The sequence below is a fragment of the Pristis pectinata genome, chromosome 6, assembly GCF_009764475.1.
Source record: "Pristis pectinata isolate sPriPec2 chromosome 6, sPriPec2.1.pri, whole genome shotgun sequence".
Lineage (NCBI taxonomy): Eukaryota > Metazoa > Chordata > Chondrichthyes > Rhinopristiformes > Pristidae > Pristis > Pristis pectinata.
In genome coordinates this window covers 114,742,854-114,765,380 of record NC_067410.1, presented here as the reverse complement: position 1 = coordinate 114,765,380, position 22,527 = coordinate 114,742,854, and the positions used below count along the sequence as shown (strand labels likewise).

Below are 22,527 nucleotides of genomic sequence, written 5' to 3'. Positions count from 1 at the left end.
ACCGAGTGCAGAACTCGGCCAAGATGCCGGCGGAGACAGCGGGCTCCCTTTCCAAAGACACCCGCGCGCGCACATCAGTACCGCCCCTCCCACGGTGTGATCCTCCCTCAGCACCACCCCTCCCACGGTGTGACCCTCCCTCAGCACCACCCCTCCCATGGTGTGACCCTCCCTCAGCACCACCCCTCCCAAGGTGTGACCCTCCCTCAGCACCACCCCTCCCACAGTGTGACCCTCCCTCAGTACTGCCCCCCCACAGTGTGACCCTCCCTCAGTACCGCCCGTCCCACAGTGTGACCCTCCCTCAGCACCACCCCTCTCACAGTGTGACCCTCTCTCAGTACAAACACAGGAGTTTGGAGCAGGTGGAGGGCACTCAGCCCTTCAAGGATGTTTTACCAGTTAATAAGACCATGCCTGACCTGGCTGTGATCCCTACTCTTCACTTCCACTTACTCCCAGTAACCTTTCACCCTGGTATGTGTCAAGTGTTTCTGTATTTCTACCCAAAGGTAGCAAAACTCTGCTTCCATCACCCATTGAAGGAGAGAGTTCCACAATCCTCTGAGAGAAAATAAAATTTCTCATCTCTGTCCTAAATGGTGATCGATTATTTTTAAACAATGACCACTAGTTCCAGATACCCCCACAAGAGGAGGCAGCTTCTCCATATCCCCCCATCATTGCCACTCAGGACCTTGCACATTTCAGTCAGGCCCCCTCTCATTCTTCTAAGCTCCAGTGGGTGCACAGCTAGCCTGTCCAACCTTTCATTGTTAGGCCCCTGCCCTTTCCAGATAACAGTCCAGTAAACCTCAGAAACACTTTTCAAACCTTTCCTTAAGTAAGGATATCGACACTGTATGCATGCTTCATATCTGGCCTCACCATTACCCTACTTAACTAAAGCATGTCAATTTCCTCACAGTAAACAGTAGCATTCTATCAACTTTGTACTTCCCTTGCTGTATCGACATATCAGCCTTTTGTGAATCATACACCAGGTCTCCCAGATCCCTCTGCATCTCACAGCTCTGCAGTCTCTCATCATTTAAAGATCTTTGCCCTTTTAACCTCTATATCCCTCTGTAGTCTCCTCATGTCCTTTTCACAATTTACTTGCCTGCCTTTTTTCATCATCAGCGAATTTATCGACCATTTATGTCCCCCGCACTAATCCCTGTGACACACTACTTGGTACAACTTGCCAGCCAGAAGACCACTTTTCCCTGCTCTCTGTCTCCTGTTAGCTAGCCAATTTTCTGTCCAGATCAACATATTGCCTCCTACAACACACACGTTTATTTTCTGCCGTGACCTTTGATGTGGAGCCTTAACTAATGCACTCTGGAAAATCAGCTATTGTAGATCCACTGGTTCTCTGTCCACAGTACCTATCACTCTTTTAAAGAGCTCCAATAAATTTGTCAAACATGATTTCTCTTTCAGAAAGCCATGTTTACTCTGCCTTATTACCATAAATAAGCTCAGCACGGCTTTGTGTGTGGGGAATCTTGTCTCACAAATTGAGGTTTTCGTAGAGGCGACCAAGAGGTTTGATGAGGACAGGGTGGTAGGTGTTGTCTACATGGTCTTTAGCAAGGCCTTTGACAAGGTCCCGTATGGTAAGCTGGTGTAGAAGGTGAGATCATGGGATCAGGGTGAGGTAGCCAATTGGATACAAAATTGGTTTGGTGGTAGGATTCAGAGGATGGTAGTGGAGGGTTGTTTTTCAGATTGGAAGTCTGTGACCAGCAGTGTGCCGCAGGGATCGGTGCTGGGTTCTCCGTTGTTTGTCATCTATATTAATGGTTTGGATGAGGATGGAGTGGCATGGTTTGTAAGTTTGCTGATGACATAAAAATTGCTGGGCAGTGGAGAAGGTTGTCTCAGGTTACAACATAGAAACATAGAAAGAAACATAGAAAAACCTACAGCACAATTCAGGCCCTTCGGCCCACAAAGCTGTGCCAAACATGTCCCTACCCTAGAAATTACTAGGCTTACCCATAGCCCTCTATTTTTCTCAGCTCCATGTACCTATCCAACAGTCTCTTAAAAGACCCTATCGTATCCACCTCCGCCTCCACCACCGTTGCCGGCAGCCCATTCCACACATTCACCACTCGCTGAATAAAAAACGTACCCCTGGCATCTCCTCTATACCTACTCCCCAGCACCTTAAACCTATGTCCTCTTGTGGCAACCATTTCAGCCCTGGGGAAAAGCCTCTGACTATCCACCAGATCAATGCCTCTCATCATCTTATACAACTCTATCATCTCCCCTCATCTTTCTCCGCTCCAAGGAGAAAAGGCTGAGTTCCCTCAACCTGCTTTCATAAGGCATGCTCCGCATTCCAGGCAGCATCCTTGCAAATCTCCTCTGCGCCCTTTCTATGGCTTCCACTTCCTTCCTGTAGTGAGGTGACCAGAACTGAGCACAGTACTCCAAGTGGAGTCTGACCAGTGTCCTATATAGCTGCAACAATACCTCTCGGTTCCTAAATTCAATTCCCCGATTGATGAAAGACAATACACCATATGCCTTCCTAACCACAGAGTCAACCTGTACAGCTGCTTTGAGTGTCCTATGGACACAGACCCCAAGATCCCTCTGATCCTCCACACTGCCAAGAGTCCTACCATTAATACTATACTCTGCCATCATATTTGACCTACCAAAATGAACCACTTCACACTTATCTGGGTTGAACTGCATCTGCCACTTTTCAGCCCAACTTTGCATCCTATCTATGTCCCTCTGTAACCTCTGACAGCCCACTATACTATCCACAACATATCCAACCTTTGTGTCATCTGCAAACTTACTAACCCATCCCTCCACTTCCTCATCCAGGTTGTTTATAAAGATCACAAAGAGTAAGGGTCCCAGAACAGATCCTTGAGGTACACCACTGGTCACCGACCTCCATGCAGAATACGACCCTTCAACAACCACTCTTTGCCTTCTGTGAGCCAGCCAGTTCTGGATCCACATTGCAATGTCCCCTTGGATCCCATGCCTCCTTACTTTCTCAATAAGCCTTGCATGGGGTACCTTATCAAATGCCTTGCTGAAATCCATATACACTACATCTACTGCTCTCCCTTCATCGATGTGTTTAGTCACATCCTCAAAAAATTCAATCAGGCTCGTAAGGCAGGACCTGCCCTTGACAAAGCCATGTTGACTATTCCTAATAATATTATACCTCTCCAAATGTTCATGAATCCTGCCTCTCAGGATCTTCTCCATCAGCTTACCAATCACTGAGGTAAGACTCACCAGTCTATAATTCCCTGGGCTATCTCTACTCCCTTTCTTGAACAAGGGAACAACATCTGCAACCCTCCAATCTTCTGGAACCTCTCCCGTCTCCATCAATGATGCAAAGATCATCATCAGAGGATCCGCAATCTCCTCCCTCGCCTACCACAGCAGCCTGGAGTACATCCCATCTGGCCCTGGCAACTTATCCAACTTGATGCTTTCCAAAAGTTCCAGCACTTCCTCTTTCCTAATATCGACATGCACAAGCTTTTCAGCCTGCTGCAAGTCCTCACTACAATCCCCCAGATCTTTTTCCATAGTGAATACTGATGTGAAGTATTCATTAAATGCCTCCACTATTTCTTCCGGATCCATACATACTTTCCTGCTGCTGCACTTGATAGGCCCTATTCTTTCACATCTTATCCTCTTGCTCTTCACATACTTGTAGAATGCCTTGGGGTTTTCCTTAATCCTGCCTGCCAAGGCCTTCTCATGCCCCCTTCTGGCTCTCCTAATTTCCTTCTTAAGCTCCTTCCTGTTAGCCTTATACTCTTCCAGATCTCTAACATTACCTAGCTCTCTGTATCTGTTGTAAGCTTTTCTTTTCCTTTGGACTAGATTTATTATAGCCTTTGTACGCCACGGTTCCTGTATCCTCTCATGACTCCCCTGTCTCATTGGAACATGCCTATGCAGAACTCCACACAAATATCCGCTGAATATTTGCCACATTTCTTCCATACTTTTCCCTGAGAACATCTGTTCCCAATTTAATCTTCCAGTTTCCTGCCTGAGACCCTCATAATTCCCTTTACTCCAAGTAAACGCCTTTCTAGTCTGTCTGTTCCTATCTCTCTCCAGTGCTATCGTAAAGAAGATAGAATTGTGATCACTATCACCAAAATGCTCACCGACTGAGAGATTTGACACCTGACCAGGTTCATTTCCCAATACCAAATCAAGCACAGCCTCCCCTCTTGTAGGCCTATCTACATATTGTGTCAAAAATCCTTCCTGAACACACCTAACAAACTCCACCCCATCCAAACCCCTCACTGTCTGGAGATGCCAGTCGATGTTTGGGAAATTAAAATCTCCCATCACAACAATTCTGTTATTCTCACACCTTTCTAGGATCTGCTTCCCTATCTGCTCCTCGACATCCCTGTTACTATTGGGTGGCCTATAGAAAACACACAGTAAAGTTATTGACCCTTTCCTGTTCCTAATCTCCACCCACAGAGACTCTGCAAACAACAGGATCTAGATCAACTGGGAAAGTGGACAAGGGAATGGCAGAACAAACTTAATTCAGACAAGTGTAAAGTGGTGAATTTTGGAAAGTTATACCAGGACAGGACTAACACAGTAAACGACAGGGCCATGGAGAATGTAGAACAGAGAGATTTAGGAGTACAAGTACATAGTTCCCTGAAAGTGGCAACACAGGTAGATAAGGTGTTGAAGGAGGCATTTAGCATGCTTGCCTTCATCGGTCTGGGCACTGAGTATATTATGTTATAGCTGTAGAGGATGTTGGTGAGATGCACCTGGAGTATTGTGTGCAGTTCTGGTTGCCATACTATCGAAAGGATGTGATTAAGCTGGAGAGGGTGCAGGAAAGATTCACAAGGATGTTGTCAGGCCTGGAGTGTTTGAGTTATAGGAAGAGACTGGATAGGCTGGGACTGTTTTACCTGGAGTGAAAGGCTGAAGGGTAACCTTGCAGAGGTTTATAAGATCATGAGGGGCAGAGATAGGGTGAATGTGCACAGTCTTTTTCCCAGGGTAGCCAGTTCACTTTAGCCAGTGCTGCTTTCATGCCCTCACAGTGAACTTTTAGTTGAAGTTTAAAGTACCAGGCTTACACCCATCTCTCTCTCATACTGAATGTAAAATTCAGTCTTAGAAAGATCACTGCTCTCCAGGGCTGCCTCCTCTGTGAGGTCGCTAACTAATTCTATCTTGGTGCACAAAGCCAGGCCTGTACAGCCAGCTTTCTGCATGGTTCCAGAACATGAAAGTCAAAAAGCTGCACATGCTGGAAATTTGAAATGAAAACAAAAGCTACAGGAAACAGCACACCAGGCATCCTCTGTGGAAAGAGGAATGGAATTAATGGTGCAGGTCGAACTGGGAAATTGAGAAGCAAGCAAGCTTTAAGTTGCAATGTGGGTGGAAATATCTCTGATAGGGAGGGGATTGCCATCTGATTCCTCTGTTTATGGAGCCATCTGGTTGATAGGGTTACAGTGGTAGGATATTTCAACTTCACCATTAATTGGGATCACCTTGTGTGAAGGTAATAAACGGTGGAATTTCTGAAGTGCATCAGGAGACCTTCTTATGCCAATAGCTAGATTGTCCTACTTGAGATGGGCGTTGCTGGACCTAATCTTAGAGACTGAAGAATTGGAATTGGTTTATTATTGTTACATGTAATGAGGTACAGTGAAGAACTTTCTTTTGCATGCCATCCACACAGATCATTTCATCACTTCAGTGCATCAAGATAGTACAAAGGAAAAGCAATAACAGAATGTAAAATATAGTGTTACAGTTACAGAGAAAGTGCAGTGCAGGTAGACAATAAGATGCAAGAGCCATGATGAGGTAGATTACGAGGTCAAGAGTTCATTTTTAACATACAAGAGGTCTTTTCAAGAGTCTTATAACAGTGGGATAGAAGCTGTCCTTGATCCTGGTGCTGTGGGTTTTCAGGCTTTTGATTTTCATTTCCCACACTGCACTCTTGCCAGATCTTTGCCCACTCACTTAACCTGTCTATATCCCTCTGCAACCTGCTTACATGCTCTTCGCAACCTGATTTCCTCTCTATCTTGGATGCGGGGTTGATGCTGCCCTTTGCTGTAGTACCTAGGACCAAGGATTGGAGTCTTAAAATAAGAGATCAGCCATTCAGGACAGAGGTCAGGAGAAATTTCTACAGCGCAAGGGTGATGAGTGCTTGGACCTCTCCCCAGGGGATTGAGGAGTCTCGAGCAAAACAAAAAGTGCTTGGAGGGTCAGGCAGCCGACGTTTCAGGTCGAGACCCTTCATCTGCACTGAAAAATAGAAGGGAGAGAGCCTTCTATCTTTAGATAAAGTGGAGGGATGGAGCAAGAGCTGGCAGGTGACAGGTGGATCCAGATGAAAGGGGGGGGGGCAGATGGAGGAGGGGAGAGCGGACATAATGCCAAAGTCTGGGAGGTGATAGGTGGAGGTGACAAAGGGCTGAACAGTGCAGGGTCTTGGTCACCAAGTACCTTCAAGAGGAGTAGGTGGAGCCTGTCCTTCCTCACAGTCTATCTGCACATTGCACATTAACTAACTGCTCCATCATCTGACCTGACACTCGGGTTCCCATCCCCTCGCCAACCTAGTTTAAATCCTCCCCAACAGCTCTAGCAAACTTGCCCGCAAGGACGTTGGTCCCTGTTGAGTTCAGGTGTAACCCATCCCTTATGTACAGGTCATACCTTCCTCAGTCTATCCAATCTCTCCTTATAACAACAGCCCTCCATTCCAGGCAACATCCTTGTGAATCTCTTCTGCACTCTCTCCATTGCTACCACATCTTTCCTGTAGTGTGGTGACCTGAACTGTACACAATACTCCAAGTGCGGCCTTACCAGTGTTTTGTACAGCTGCAACATGCCATCCCAACTCTTGTACTCAATGCCTCACTCTATGAGGGCAAACGTATCATTTGCCTTGTTCACTACCCTATCCACCTTGTGTTGCCACTTTCAGGGAGCTATTGACTTGAACTCCAAAGTCTCCCTGTACGTCTGAGCTCCTTGCCATTTACTCTATTTGTCCTTCCAGAATTTTGTCATCCAAAGGCTGTGGATGTTGTCTACATGGACTTTAGTAAGGCCTTTGACAAGGTCCCACATGGGAGGTTAGTTCAGAAGGTTCAGACACTAGGTATCCATGGAGAGGTTGTAAACTGGATTCGAAATTAGCTGTGTGGGAGAAGACAGAGTGTGGTAGTGGATGATTGTTTCTCAGACTGGAGGCCTGTGACTAGTGGTGTGCCTCAGGGATCTGTGCTGGGGCCATTGTTGTTTGTTGTCTATATCAATGATCCAGATGATGATGTGGTAAATTGGATGAGCAAGTTTGGTGATGACACTAAGATTGGAGGTGTAGTGGACAGCGAGGAAGGCTTTCAAAGCTTGCAGAGGGATCTGAACCAACTGGAAAAATGGGCCAGAAAATGGCAGATGGAATTTAATGCAGACAAGTGTGAGGTGTTGCATTTTGGAAGGACACATCAAGGTAGGACATACACAGTAAATGGCAGGGCACTGAGGAGTGTGGAGGAACAAAGGGGTCTGGAAGTTCAGATACATAATTCCCTGAAAGTGACGTCGCAGGTAGACAGGGTTGTAAAGAAAGCTTTTGGCATCCTGGCATTTATAAATCAAAGTATTGAGTATAGGAGTTGGGATGTTATGGTGAGGTTGTATAAGACATTGGTGAGGCCAAATTTGGAGTATTGTGTGCAGTTCTGGTCACCTAACTATAGGAAGGATATCAGTAAGATTGAAAGAGTGCAGAGGAGAGTTACTGGGTCTTCAGGAGTTGAGTTACAGGGAAAGATTGAACAGGTTAGGACTTTATTCCTTGGAGCGTAGAAGAATGAGGGGAGATTTGATGGAGGTTTACAAAATTATGAGGGGTATAGACAGTAAATGTGAGTAGACTCTTTCCACCTAGATTAGGAGGACATGGCTTTAGGGTGAAAGGGGAAAGGTTTAGGGGGAACATTAGGGGGAATTTCTTCACTCAGAGTGGTGGGAATATGGAACGGGCTGCCATCTGATGTAGTAAATGCAGGCTCACTCTCAAGTTTTAAGAATATATTGGATAGATACATGGATGGGAGAGGTCTGGAGGGTTATGGACTGGGTGCAGGTCAATGGGACTAGCAGAATAAAGTTTCGGCACAGACTAGAAGGGCTGAATGGCCTGTTTTCTGTGCTGTAGTGTTCTATGGTTCTACCTCACATGTATCAGGATTAAATTCCATCTGTCACTGCTCCGCCCAACTTTCCAGCTGATCTATGTCCTGCTGTATCTTTAAACAACCTTTTTGCTGTCTACATCTCCACCAACTTTCATGTTGTCTGCAAACTTACTAATCATACCCACCTACATTCTCATCCAAATTATTGATATATATTACAAACAACAAAACTCCCAGCGGCAATCCCCACAGTACACCCTCTCGACTCCATCTGCCAATCAACCCATCATCCCCTGGATCCACCTATCACCTTCCAGCTTTTGCCCCACCACTTCCCCTCGCTTTTTTGTACTGGCTACTTCCCCTCTATCATTCAGTCCAGATGAAGGGACTCGGCCTAAAGCATCCCTGCGTAGATGCTCCCTGACCCACTGAGTTCCGCCAGTAGCTCGTTTTGTTGTTCCATATCGCGGTCTCTGCAGTCTCCTGTGGATGTGAATGAGACTGTCTTATCAATAACAGGTTGGTCCGCACTTTAACTGAGGCTGAGGTGAGATTGTAGTGGGTGTTCACTACAGATCCAGGTCAGTCCTCAGGCTTGAACCATGTTCTCACCACCAAGGGCTGCAGAGGGTGCACACCTTGGCCAGAAGATGTGTTGCCCGGATGGCACCACCTCACGCCAGCACCAATAGCCCGAGCACCAGCTGTAGCACTGAATGCCCAGCACTGACAGTGTGGAGACAGTGGTGGCTGTTGGCAGGGGAAGTCTTGTGATGGTACGGAGGGTGGGCTGTACTGCTGGTCAGAGCTGTGGACAGGTGTTGGGGCATCACTGATGGATGAGTTGTTTCACCATGGGGCACTGGTCCACTGTCATCTAATGCTGTGTGGCTAGCAGGTCACAGTGTTTAAAGGATGCAGTGTTTAACATAATCCAGTCCTTCAGTCAGGCCAAGACATGGAATAGTACATCCAGTTCTGGCCTCTGTACTTTGAAAGGACGTTGATGGGTTAGCAGGAAAATAACAGTTGATGATTCCAGGACACAGACGCTCACATTGTTTGAATAGCTCAGAGAGAACTTGCTGTTCTTCTAGTGGGGAAAATGGTTTCAAGGCATCTAACATAACAAAGGGCATGGGTCCAGGGGAACTGTCAGATTTAATTGGGCAGAGAATGAATCAGAAGGCCTTCAGTGTTCAAGCAGCTAAGAACAGAAATGTCGTTTTGGACTCTGCCTGTACATTTCTATCTAGGAGCATAAATGAGTTTTGGAATAAACTGACTGAGGGAACAACAGAAAGTGCAGGGAGAGACTGGTGAGACACACAGAGACAGAGACACACACACACACACACACACACACACACACACACACACACACACACACACACACACACATATATATGCGCGTGACTAGGCCTTGAGTGATGAGAAAGGATTAATGAACAATCTTGTGCAAGGCCCCTCGGGGAGCAGCGCTCATAATATGGTACAGTTCTTCATGAAAATGTAGAGTAACATAGTTAATTCAGAGCAAAGGTCCTACGTCCAATTATGAAAAGTACAGTGTATGAGGTGAGAGTTGGCTGAGGTGGATTGGGAAACTTTACATGACTTGATGGTAATCAGCAAAGACAGGCATTTAAGGAGCTGGTGGACGGATGACAATTGTTCTTTCCTGTCCGGGACAGAAATAAAACAGGAATGTTGACTCAACTGTGACTTGAAAGAGAAATATCGATAGTGCTGCGTCCAAGGAGAAGACTTAGAAATTGGCTGAAAAAATCTGTCTGTATAAACTTAAGTAGATAGGTGAAGATAAAATGTTTAGTGAAGACAAATGTGGGTTCTTACAGTCAGAAACAGAGGAATGTATAACCGGGAACTAGGAAATGCCGCACCATTTGAACAAATTCTTGGGTTTGTCTTTGCTCAGTGAGATGGGCTGAGTAAGTGAGATAAGGGCCAGAGGTGGCAGTGGGAACAGCTCCACCTTCGGGATTGTTGGTGAGTGATAGGGATGACGAGAGTGGAGCAGCCATCCTGGCAGTGGCCATTTGGAGAGTGGCAATGAGGTCAAAGAGCTGTTGTTGAGGTCAAAGTGTGGGCTCTGGTGAGGAAGGCAGGTGGTGATCAGGTAAGGCATTTATTTCTACTTCCCTTTCTTAGTAGAAGGGACTGGGATGTAGGATATGGGAGTTGGTGCAGTGGGATGCTCCTCCTGTAGGATATGGGAGTTGGTGCAGTGGGATGCTCCTTCTGTAGGATATGGGTGCAGTGGGATACTCCTCCCGTAGGATATGGGAGTTGGTGCAGTGGGATGCTCCTCCTTTAGGATATGGGGGCAGTGGGATGCTCCTCCTGTAGGATATGGGAGTTGGTGCAGTGGGATGCTCCTCCTGTAGGATATGGGTGCAGTGGGATGCTCCTCCTGTAGGATATGGGAGTTGGTGCAGTGGGATGCTCCTGTAGGAGGTAAGATAGTGAGTTCAGGGAGAGGGGTACGTGGATAATCTGGAGCAGGTCAGTGTTAGAAGGAGGAGGCATTAGATGCAATGCATAAAGACTGGATAAATCCCAAGGGCTGGATGAGATCTATCCCAGGTTGCTATAGGAAACAAGGGAAGAGATAGCTGGGGCCCTGACAGAGATATTATATCTTTGTTAGCTACGGATGAGGGACCAGAAGACTGGAGGGTGGCTGATGTTGTGCCTTGATCTAAGAAGGGCAGCGGGGATAAGCCAGGGAATTACAGGCTGGTGAGCCTTGTGTCAATGGTAATTATTGGAGAGTCTTTAAGGGATAGGGTTCCTGAATGTTTTGAAAAGGTTTGAAAACAGCTTTGGAAAGAGGTGTCACTGTGCGTGTGCAGGTGAGTTTCACCTTGCAAGAGTCTAAACAAGGCACATTTGCAAATTAAATGCAAGAAGTGTCAGGAATAAGGGGGATGAACTGAGGGCTTGGTTAAGTATGGGGGACTATGATATCGTGGCTATTACTGAGACGTGGCTGACGTCAGGAGAGGAGTGGATATTGAATATTCCTGGTTTTCGGTGTTTTAAGAGGGATAGGGAAGGGGGGAGAAGAGGTGGAGGGGTGGCGATACTGGTCAGGGACACTGTTACGGCTGTGGAAAAGATGGATGTTGTAGAAGGATCATCTCTAGAGTCCGTATGGGTGGAGTTAAGGAACAAGAAAGGAGCAGTTACTCTACTAGGAGTATTCTATAGGCCCCCCGGTAGCAGTAGAGATATAGAGGAGCAGATTGGCAGGCAGTGTTTGGAGAGAAGCAGAAATAACAGGGTCGTTATAATGGGAGACTTCAACTTCCCAAATATAGACTGGAACCTGCTTAGTGCCAAAGGTTTAGATGGGACGGAATTTGTTAAATGTGTCCAGGAGGGATTCCTGACTCAGTATGTTGACAGGCCGACTAGAGGGAATGCCATGTTAGATCTAGTTTTAGGAAATGAACCGGGACAGGTGAAGGATCTATTGGTGGGTGAGCATTTGGGGGACAGTGACCATTGCTCCACAACCTTTAAAATTGTCATGGACAGGGACAGGTGCAGAGAGGACAAGAGGTTTTTCAATTGGGGAAGGGCGAACTATGAGGCTATAAGGAGAGAACTTGGGAGTGTAAATTGGGATGTCCTTTTTGAAGGAAAATGTACCATGGGGATGTGGTCGATATTCAGGGATCTTATGCAGGATGTTAGGGATAAATATGTCCCGGTGAGAAGGAATGGCAGGGTGAAGGAACCGTGGGTGACGAGAGAGGTGGTACGACTTGTTAGGGAGAAGAAGGTAGCATATGTGAGGTATAAGCAGCAAGGTTCAGTCAGGGCCCGTGAGGAATATAGGGTAGCGAGGAAGGAACTTAAGAAAGGGCTGAGGAGAGCTAGAAGGGGACATGAAAAGGCTTTGGCTAGTAGGGTTAAGGAAAATCCCAAGGCCTTTTTCAAGTACGTGAAGGGTAGGAGGATGGCTAGGGTGAAGGTAGGTCCGATTAAGGACAAAGGTGGGAGAATTTGCCTGGAGGCGGCGGAAGTGGGAGAAGTTCTGAATGAGTACTTCTCTTTGGTATTCACCAGGGAGAGGGGTCTTGATGATGCGGAAGGGAGTGCTGGTAGGGGTAATGTTCTCGAGGTTGTTGATATCAAGAGAGAGGATGTGTTGAAGTTGTTAAATAATATTAAGACAGATAAACCTCCGGGGCCTGACGGGATTTTCCCCAGGCTGCTTCGAGAGGCTAGGGAGGAGATTGCTGAACTGCTGGTAAGGATCTTTGAGTCCTCGTTGTCTACGGGGGTGGTACCGGAAGACTGGAGGATTGCGAATGTGGTCCCCTTGTTCAAAAAAGGTAATAGGGATAGGCCGGGGAATTATAGACCGGTGAGTCTCACGTCTGTGGTGGGTAAGCTGTTAGAAAGGATTCTAAGGGATAGGATTTATGAACACCTAGAGAATCATGGACTGATTAGGGACAGCCAGCATGGCTTTGTGAAGGGAAGATCTTGCCTCACAAGCCTGATAGAGTTCTTTGAGGAGGTGACCAGGAAGATTGATGAGGGCAGCGTGGTGGATGTGGTTTACATGGATTTTAGTAAGGCATTTGATAAGGTTCCTCATGGTAGGCTTCTTCAGAAGGTTAGAGGCCGAGGGATCCAAGGAAGCTTGGCTGTGTGGATTAGGAATTGGCTTGCATGTAGAAAGCAGAGGGTTGTGGTGGAAGGAGTGCCCTCGGATTGGAAGGCAGTGACTAGTGGTGTCCCGCAGGGATCGGTTCTGGGACCTCTACTTTTTGTGATATTTATAGATGACTTAGATGAGGGGGTGGAGGGCTGGGTTAGTAAGTTTGCGGACGACACTAAGATAGGCGGTGTTGTGGATAGTGTGGAGGGCTGTCGGAGCTTACAGAGGGATATTGATAGGATGCAGAGCTGGGCTGACAAGTGGCAGATGGAGTTCAATCCGGAGAAGTGTGAGGTGGTACACTTTGGAAGGACAAACTCCAGGGCAGAGTACAGGGTAAACGGCAAGGTACTTGGCAGTGTGGAGGAGCAGAGGGATCTGGGGGTTCATATTCACAGTTCGTTGAAAGTTGCCTCACAGGTGGAAAGAGCAGTTAAGAAGGCCAATGGGATGTTGGCTTTCATAAATCGCGGGATTGAGTTTAAGAGCTGCGAGGTTATGATGCAGCTTTACAAAACTCTAGTTAGGCCACATTTAGAGTACTGTGTTCAGTTCTGGTCGCCTCATTATAGGAAGGATGTGGAGGCATTGGAGAGGGTGCAGAGGAGATTTACCAGGATGCTGCCTGGATTGGAGGGTATTGAATATGAGGAGAGGCTTAAGGTGCTAGGGCCTTATTCACTGGAAAGGAGGAGGATGAGAGGAGACATGATAGAGGTATATAAAATATTGAGAGGAATAGATAGAGTAGATAGTCAGTGCCTCCTTCCCAGGGCACCAGTGCTCAAGACGAGAGGTCATGGCTTTAGGGTTATGGGTGGGAGGTTCAGGGGAGATGTCAGAGGGAGGTTTTTCACCCAAAGAGTGGTTGGTGCATGGAATGCACTGCCTGGGGTGGTGGTGGAGGCAGATACATTGAACAGGTTCAAGAGCTTGTTGGATAGGGATATGGAGGAATGTGAGATAGAGGGATATGCGGGAGGAAGGGGTTAGGTAGTGTGAGGGTGGTCTGATGGACGGCACGACACGGTGGGCCGAAGGGCCTGTTTTGTGCTGTATGGTTCTATGGTTTTATGGTTCTATGGTTACCAGTAATTGGCTGATTAACAGCAGCAAATAAAAGGAAAGTAGGTAGCAGTGGAGTGACCATTTTGGGAGTGCTTCAGTGTTAGAGTGGGGACTGAGGCTTTGGCTTAAGAGGTAGCGGTAAAAGTAAGTCTCTGGTAAGTTCTTTCTTTCTTTCTTTCTTTCTTTGAGTTTTCCTTTAGTGCCAGGTTAGAGTAGTTAGAATGGCTCCAGGATCAGTGGTGCGTTCATTTTGTGAGATGTGGGCATTCTGGGAGACATCCAGTCTCCCTGATAACTACATCTGCACAAGGTGCATCCAGCTTCAGCTCCTTACAGACCGTGTTAGTGAATTGGAGCTGCAGCTGGATGACCTTCAGCTCCCACGGGAGAATGAGGAGTTCATAGATAAGACCTACAGGGAGATAGTCACTCCTCAGCTGCAGGAGGCAGGTAGCTGGGTGACTGTCAGGAGACTAGGCAGGTAGTGCAGAGTACTGCTGCAGCTGTTCCCCTCAATAACAGGTATACTACTTTGGATCCTATTAAGGTGGGGACAGCCTACCAGGGGGAAGCCTCAGTGACCAGGTCTCTAGCACCAAGCCTGATTGTGTGGTGCAGAAGGGAAGGAGGGGGAAAAAAAGGAAAGCGGTAGTGATAGGGGATTCCATAGTAAGGGGGGCAGACAGGAGATTCTGTGGATGCGAAAGAGACTCCCAGATGGTATGTTGCCTCCCGGATGCCAGGGTCAGGGATGTCTCAGATTGGGCTCACAGCATTCTGAAGGGGGAGGGCGAACAGCCAGAGGTCATGGTACGTATTGGTACCAATGACATAGGCAGGAAAAGAGATGATGCCCTGAAGAGGGAATATAGGGAGCTAGGTAGGAAGCCAAAAAGCAGGACCTCAAGGGTAGTAATCTCCGGATTGCTGCCTGTGCCACGTGCCAGTGAGGGTACGAATAGGATGATTTGGCAGATGAATGTGTGGCTGAGGAGCTGGTGAGGGGGCAGGGTTTCAGATCTTGTTGATCAAGAGATCATTGGGATCTCTTCTGGAGAAGGTACAACCTGTACAAAAAGGATGGGTTACACCTGAACTGGAGGGGGACCAATATTTTTGTGGGCAGGTTAGCTAGAACTGTTGGGGAGGGTGTAAACTAGTTTGGCAGGGGGATGGGAACCAGAGTGATAGGTCAGAGGTTGGTGCATTTAGTGTACAAGTAGATGCAGAGTGTAGAAAGACTGTGAGGAAGGATAGGCGTTTGAAAGAGCAAAATTGCAGTCAGTTGGATGGGATGAAGTGTGTCTACTTTAATGCGAGAAGTATCAGATACACGGCTGATGAACTTAGAGTGTGGGTAAGTACGTGGAACTATGATGTTGTGGCCATTTCAGAGACTTGGCTGTTACAAGGGCAGGAATGGCTGCTGGATATTCCGGAGTTTAGATGTCTCAAAAGGGACAGGGGCAGATGTAAAAGAGGTGGGGGAGTGGCTTTGCTGATCAGGGACAGTGTCACAGCTGTAGAAAGGGAGGATGTCCTGGAGGGATCGTCCACTGAGTCAGTGTGGGTGGAAGTCAGAAACAGGAAGGGAGCGATCACTCTATTGGGAGTATTTTACAGACCCCCCCCCAATGGCAGCAGAGATGCTGAGGAGCAGATCAGGAGGCAGATTTTGGAGAGGTGCAAAAATAACAGGGTTGTTGTCATGGGTGATTTCAACTTCCCGAATATTGATTGGCACCTCCTTGGTGTAAATGGGATAGATGGGACGGAGTTTGTTCGGTGTGTACAGGAAGGATTCCTGACAGTGTGTGGACAGGCCGACTAGAGGAGAGGCCATACTGGACCTGGTACTAGGCAATGAGCCTGATTAGGTTTCAGATCTCTCGGTGGGAGAGCATTTTGGAGACAGTGACCATAACTCCTTGACCTTTACCATAGCCTTGGAGAGGGATAGGAGCAGACGAAATGGGAAAGTGTATAACTGGGGGAGGGGGAATTATGATGCTATTAGGCAGGAAGTTGGGAGTGTAAATTGGGAACAGATGTTCTTGGAAGTGCACAGTGGAAATGTGAAGGTTGTTTAGGGAGTACTAGCATGGAGCTCTGGATAGGTTTGTCACATTGAGGCACCATGATTGACAAGAGATATAGAATATCTTGTCAAGAGGAAGAAAGAAGCTTACCTGAGGTTTAGAAAGCATGGATCAGACAGGGCTCTGGAGTTACAAGGTAGTCAGGAGGGAGCTTAAGAATGGACTTAGGGGAGCTAGAAGGGGGCATGAGAAGTCCTTGGCGAATAGGATCGAGGAAAACCCCAAGGTGTTCTACATGTGTATGAAGAATAGGAGGATGACTAGAGTGAGGGTAGGACTGATCAGGGATAAAAGAGGAAACGTGTGCCTGGAGTTGGAAGAGGTAGAGGAGGCCCTTAATGAAGACTTTGCTTCAGTATTCACCAGAGAGACATTGATGTTTGTGAGGGTGGTGTATGACACTGATACACCAGGGCATGTCAGTGTGAGGAAAAAGGATGTGCTGGAAGTTTTGAAAAACATTAGGATAGATAAGTCACCAGGGCCGGATGGGATATATCCAAGGTTATCTTTGGGAAGCGAGGGAAGAGATTGCTGTGCCTTTGACGATGATCTTTGCATCCTCACTGGCCACAGGAGTAGTGCCAGATGATTGGAGGGTGGCAAATGTTGTTCCTTTGTTTAAGAAAGGGAGTAGGGATAACCCTGGGAATTACAGACCAGTGAGGTGAGCAAATTACTGGAAAAGATTCTAAGACAGGATTTATGGGCATTTGGAGAAGCATAGGCTGATTAGGGACAGTCACATGGCTTGAGGGGCAGGTTGTGCCTCACGAGCCTGATTGAATTATTTGAAGATATGAAAAAGCACATTGATGAAGGTTGAGCAGTGAACATAGAACAGTACAGCACAGAACAGGCCCTTCGGCCCACAATGTTGTGCCGACATAGCTAATCCCTCCTACCTACAGAATGCGCATATCCCTCTATTTTCCTCTCATTCATGTGCCCATCCAAGCCCCTCTTAAAAGCCCCCAGTGAATTAGCCTCCACCACCCTATCAGGCAATGCATTCCAGGCATCCACCACTTAGTTAAAAAAAAGTACCCCTCGCGTCTGTTCTGAACCTACACCCTCTCACCTTAAATGCATGCCCTCTGGTATTGGATCACTCAATAATGGGGGAAAAAGATATTGCTTGTCCACCCTACCTATGCCCTCATAATTTTATGCACTTCAAACAGATCACCCCTCAGCCTCTGTCGCGCCAGAGAAATGAAGGTAGAACAGTGGATGTGGTGATAGGAGGCAGGGGGTAGTGGTGGACTGGAAGTCTGACCAGTGGTGAACTGCAGGCATTGGTACTGGGACCTTTGCTGTTTGTGATATATATTAGTGACTTGGATATGAATGTAGGAGGCATGATTCATAAGTTTGTGACTGACATGAAAGGTGCTATTGTGGATCATGAGGAAGGTTATCTAAGGCTACAGCAGGGTATGGATCAGATGGAAAGTTGACCAGATGGAAAGTTGACCGGAGTGCTGGGAGATGGAATTTAATCCTGACAGGTGTAAGATGATACCTTTTGGGAAGTGGTAGAACAAACAAATGGTTGGGTGCGAAGGAATGTTGATGAACAAAGGGACATTGGGGTTCAAGCCCACTGTTGCCTGAAAGTGGCCACACAGGCTGATAGGGTGGTAAAGGAGGCACATGGCAAGCTTGCCTTCATAGTTTGGGACATAGAAGAGAGAAGTTGGGATCTTTACAGAACTTTACAAAGCACTGGTTAGACCACACTTGGAGTACTGTGTGCAGTTCTGGTTGCCACACTATAGGAAGGATGTGGTTGTGCTGGAGAGAGTGCAGAGGAGATTCACCAGGATGTTGCCTGGATTGGAGGACTTTGGTTATGGGGAGAGATTGGATAGGCTGGCTGTACTTTCCCTGAGGTGAAGGAGGCTGAGAAGTTTTTAAAATTACAAGAGGAATAGATAGGGTAGTCCAAATCTTTTTCTCATGGTAGGGATTTCAAAAACAAGAGCGCATCGGTTTGAGGAAGGACCTTTGAAAGGGGATTTGAGGAGGAACATTTTTTTTAGTGGTTGATATCTGGAACTCACTGCCAGAGGAGGTGGTGGAATCAGATACAGTCACTGCGTTCAGGAGGCATTTAAATAGGCAAAAGGCATAGAAGGATTCAGACCAATGTAGGCAAATGGGATTAGTGTAAACAGGTAAAGGTCAGCATAGATGTGGTGGGCCGAAGGGCCTGCTTCTGTGCTGTACAAATGTCTAACAATTAACCTTGCAGAGATGTTACAGAACTTTGGGTCTGGTGAGAGGGACTCTTGTAATTTTATAAACTTCTCAGCCTCCTTCACCTCAGGGAAAGTACAGCCAGCCTGTCCAATCTCTCCCCATAACCAAAGTCCTCCAATCCAGGCAACATCCTGGTGAATCTCCTCTGCACTCTCTCCAGCACAACCACATCCTTCCTATAGTGTGGCAACCAGAATTGCACACAGTACTCCAAGTGTGGTCTAACCAGTGCTTTGTAAAGTTCTGTAAAGATCCCAACTTCTCTGTTCTATGTCCCAAACTATGAAAGCAAGCTTGCCATGTGCCTCCTTTACCACCCTATCACTAGAAGTGGTGTTGGGGAAATTGATGGGATTGAAGGATGTGAGATGCTGAGGCCCAATTACCTGTGTCCAGACTACCTGAGGAAGTGACCCCAGAAATATGGTTTGTGGCCATTTTCCAACATCTGGTTGCCTCCATTGGATGCTGGAGTCCATTACTAAAAGTGCAATAGCAGAGCACTTAAAAAAAACAGTGACAGGATTGGTCAGAGTCAGCATGGGTTTACCAGAGGGAAGACCATGCTGGGCAAATTTACTGGAATATCTTCAGAATGTATCAGTAGGGTGGGTGGGGAGAGGGGTGTACTTGGACATTTCATTAGGCCCCCACAAGGTCCACCTTTTCTCCCACAAAGATTAGTGTGTAAGAGGAAAGGTCATGGGATGGGGTCCATGTACTGACATGGAGTGCTCTACATTTGGTCTCTACATTTGATTTGAAGATCAAAGACCAAGCGTAGAACAGAGTCAACATTCTGTTCATGAGGCCCTCAGTACAACGAGGAGATGATTGCTCAGTTTGTTGGGTTTTGTTGATAGCTGAGGGATTGTTGTCTGGGTCATCGTGTTCCTCTTTGTCCAGTGCCCTGGGATCGAACCAAAGTCACAATTCAGTGTCTGCCACATCTGCACATATGCTTTCAATGACTGGGCACACTTAGGTCTTGTTACACCTCCCCCTTTGGCACCTGCCCTGTACTTGCCCACTCACTCCCTGTCCAGATGACACTGGAACTTCTCTGTACTCTCTGCTCACACTCCCATCCAGTTTTCTGTTGTCTGAAAATGTGGATATACAGTATATCAATAATTCCCCCATCCAAGTTATCAGTGTGTACTGTGAATAGCTGGGGACCAAGCATGGATCTCTGTGTCACCCCACTAATCACTGCCTGCCACTCAGAAAAGGACCCATTTATTTCTCTTTGCTTGCTGTGTGCCAACCAGGCAATTTTGTCTCAGAGGGTCACGTGCCTTCGGAACACTCTTGCTCAGGGGGCAGTGGAGGCAGTCTTTGAATATTTTTAATACAAAGATAGATAGATTCTGGAAAAGTGAAGGGTGAAAGGTCATTGAGGAGACAGGAATGCAAAGTTGAGGTTACAATCAAGTCAGTTGTGATCATATTAAATGGCAGTGCAGGCTCAAGGAGTCAAGTGGCCAACCGTCTCTCCTGTCAGCGCTGCTCCACATCATGTCCTTACCTCAGACTGTCTGGGATAGACTGAAGGCAGAAATTAGGCACTGAGCAGTGGAAGCCAGAAAGGAATAGCACCATGCCTGTGTTGTGGAGCATTGCTTGTTCACTGATCAGGCTGTGCAGAGAACCTGCCCTGAGTGAGAATGATGTGTTGGGTAACCAGTTTTTGCTGTGTTTATGGAGGTTAATGATGTTTGAATTTCATTGTTTGTTGCAGGGGAGTTTCCACCACCACCTCCGAGTGTTGAAGGATTAAGCCAGATCCCTGTGGAATTCCCGCCTCCACCAAAATTGGATCATTATGAATCAAGTGCATCTTCTGATGGGCAGGTGAGGAGATACTGGGGGAACTGGCTGGGTGAGAATTGGTGGGGGGTGTCTGGGATGGTGGAAGAGACCAGCTTTCTACAGTGAAGTTAGAAAACACTGCATGCACAGTGTGGTGGAGTTTGGAGACTCTCTTCCACACACAATCGATGATAGAGAAGTGCTCATTTTCAATCTGACACAGATTTTTATAATCAAAATTACTAAATGCATGTAGCTAGGGTGGGGAACTCCAGTCATTGTTGTGGAGTTGTACAACACTTGTGGGCCAAATGGCCTGATCCCATACTGTACAATTCTATGACTGGAACTGGAGTTGGGTCACAGATTAACCATGATCTTGTGGAACAGAGGAACAGTTTGAAGGGCGGAATGGCTTCCTGTTCATATGCCCCTAATTCAGCTTGGATATCCAGCAACAACAGCAGCAACTTGCCTATGGCAGTAGAATATGCCAGGGTGTGTCTCAGGCTGAGCCACAGACACTGGGGCAGCTCGCCAAGGAAGTTTCTTTTTAAGAATGTGCAGTAGCAGGAAAGGGAGGGGGATGGAGGCTGAAATGCTCAGGAGTGAATCCCAGAGCATAATAGATGTCATATTTTGAAGTCTGTTAATGAGCAGAAGTTGTGAAACACTGGCTTACACTGGAAGGCTGAAGTTTTGTTCAGTGTCTGTCTGCACCAGTCGGGAAGTGAAGGGCACGGTAACGTAGTGGTGTGCTTACCGGACTAGAATACAAAGTTCTGGACCACTGATGTGATGATGGCTTAAAATCTCATCCTGGCAAATGGAGACTTTAAACACTTAATAAAGTAAAAATATTCTGGAATAAAACTCCAGCCTTAGATGGTGACCATGACAGCACTGGAGCCATAAGAGACTGCCAATCCTGGAGAAAAAACAAACTGCATAGTCCCCACCCAAAACGTTGACCATTTCTTTGCATCTACAGATGAAACTACTGGATCTGGTTCCCTTGGTTGTTCAGTGAAGGAAATCTGATGAGCTTTCCCTTCAGGCCTATGTGTAACTCCAGACCCACCAATGTGACTGACTTAACTGCTCTGAAATGGCTCAGCAAACCACAGTGCAAGGCCAATGGAACTGGAGAACAGATGCTGGCCCTGCGGTGATGTTCACTCCCATAAACGAATCGAAAACATTAAATGGAAAGATTTCCTTGCCTTCTCTGGAGGGTTTCATCATCAGACAGACTATGTCAACACACATTATTGCAGGAAATGGAAGTGTTACTGCATTAGTCTGATACTGAATGCTCAGAACTTGATGATGATTGCTGGGTGCTGTAGTATCTGAGCCTGGATAAGACCCTCGCAGAGATCAAGCATTGCTGTCCTTACCCCAGAACTTTGTCACCTCAGGTTGTCCAAAATGCTCACAGCTAATGCAGTATCTCAGAAGACACCACAAACACTCTGCTGGAGGAACTCAGCAGGTCCACATGCTGCTCCACCCAGAGTGATTGTTGCTCCAGCTTCAAAATTGGCTCGGCAGTAGGGGACAGGGTGAAGGGAGGGGGTTGCTTTTGCGATTGGGTGCCTGTGGCTAGTGGTGTCCCACAAGGGTTGGTGCTGGAGCCCTTGCTGTTTGTTATATACATGAATGCTTGGATGTGGCAGGTATGATCAGTAAGTTTACAGATGACATGAAGATCAGTGGAGTTGTTGACAGTGTGGAGGGTGGTCTTAGTTTGCAGGGAGATATCAATATGAGGGTGACATGGGCTGAGAAATGGCAGATGGAGTTTAATCCAGGCAAATGTGAGGTGATGCATTTTGGGAGCACTAATGAGGCTGGGACATACACCATGATGGTAGGGTCCTGGGGAGTATTGAGGAACAGAGGGACCTTGGAGTACAAGTCCATAGATCCTTGAAGGTGGCAGCACAGGTAGATAACATGGTTAGGAAGGCACCTGGGATACTGGCCCTCATTAGTTGGGGCACTGAATACAGAAGTAGGGAGGTTATGCTCCAACTTCATAAAACCTTAGTTAGACTTCATCTGGAGTACTGCGTGCAGTTCTGGTCACCATGTTATAGGAAGGATGTGACAGTGGTGGAGAGGGTGCAGAGGAGATTCCCCAGGGTGGTGCCTGGGATGGAGCTGTTCAGTTAGAGACTAGAGGCTGGGTCTGTTCTCCCTGGGGCGGAAGGGGTTAAGAGGGGACATAAGAGATTTCTTTATTAGTCACATGTACATTGAAACACACAGTGAAATGCATCTCTGCGTATTGTGTTCTGGGGGCAGCCTGCAAGAGTTGCCATGC

General features: G+C 47.0%; 1 protein-coding gene across 4 annotated transcripts in view; it reads left to right on the top strand.

Annotated features, from left to right (window-relative positions):
* lpp (LIM domain containing preferred translocation partner in lipoma) overlaps nt 1-22,527 on the top strand; it is a 307,384-nt gene that overhangs the window by 160,598 nt on the left and 124,259 nt on the right. For all 4 annotated transcript variants that reach the window (XM_052017882.1, XM_052017881.1, XM_052017879.1 and 1 more), the window contains exon 3: nt 20,128-20,240. In XM_052017882.1, the coding sequence (XP_051873842.1) occupies nt 20,128-20,240 (113 nt within the window). The remainder of the gene's footprint in view (nt 1-20,127; nt 20,241-22,527) is intronic.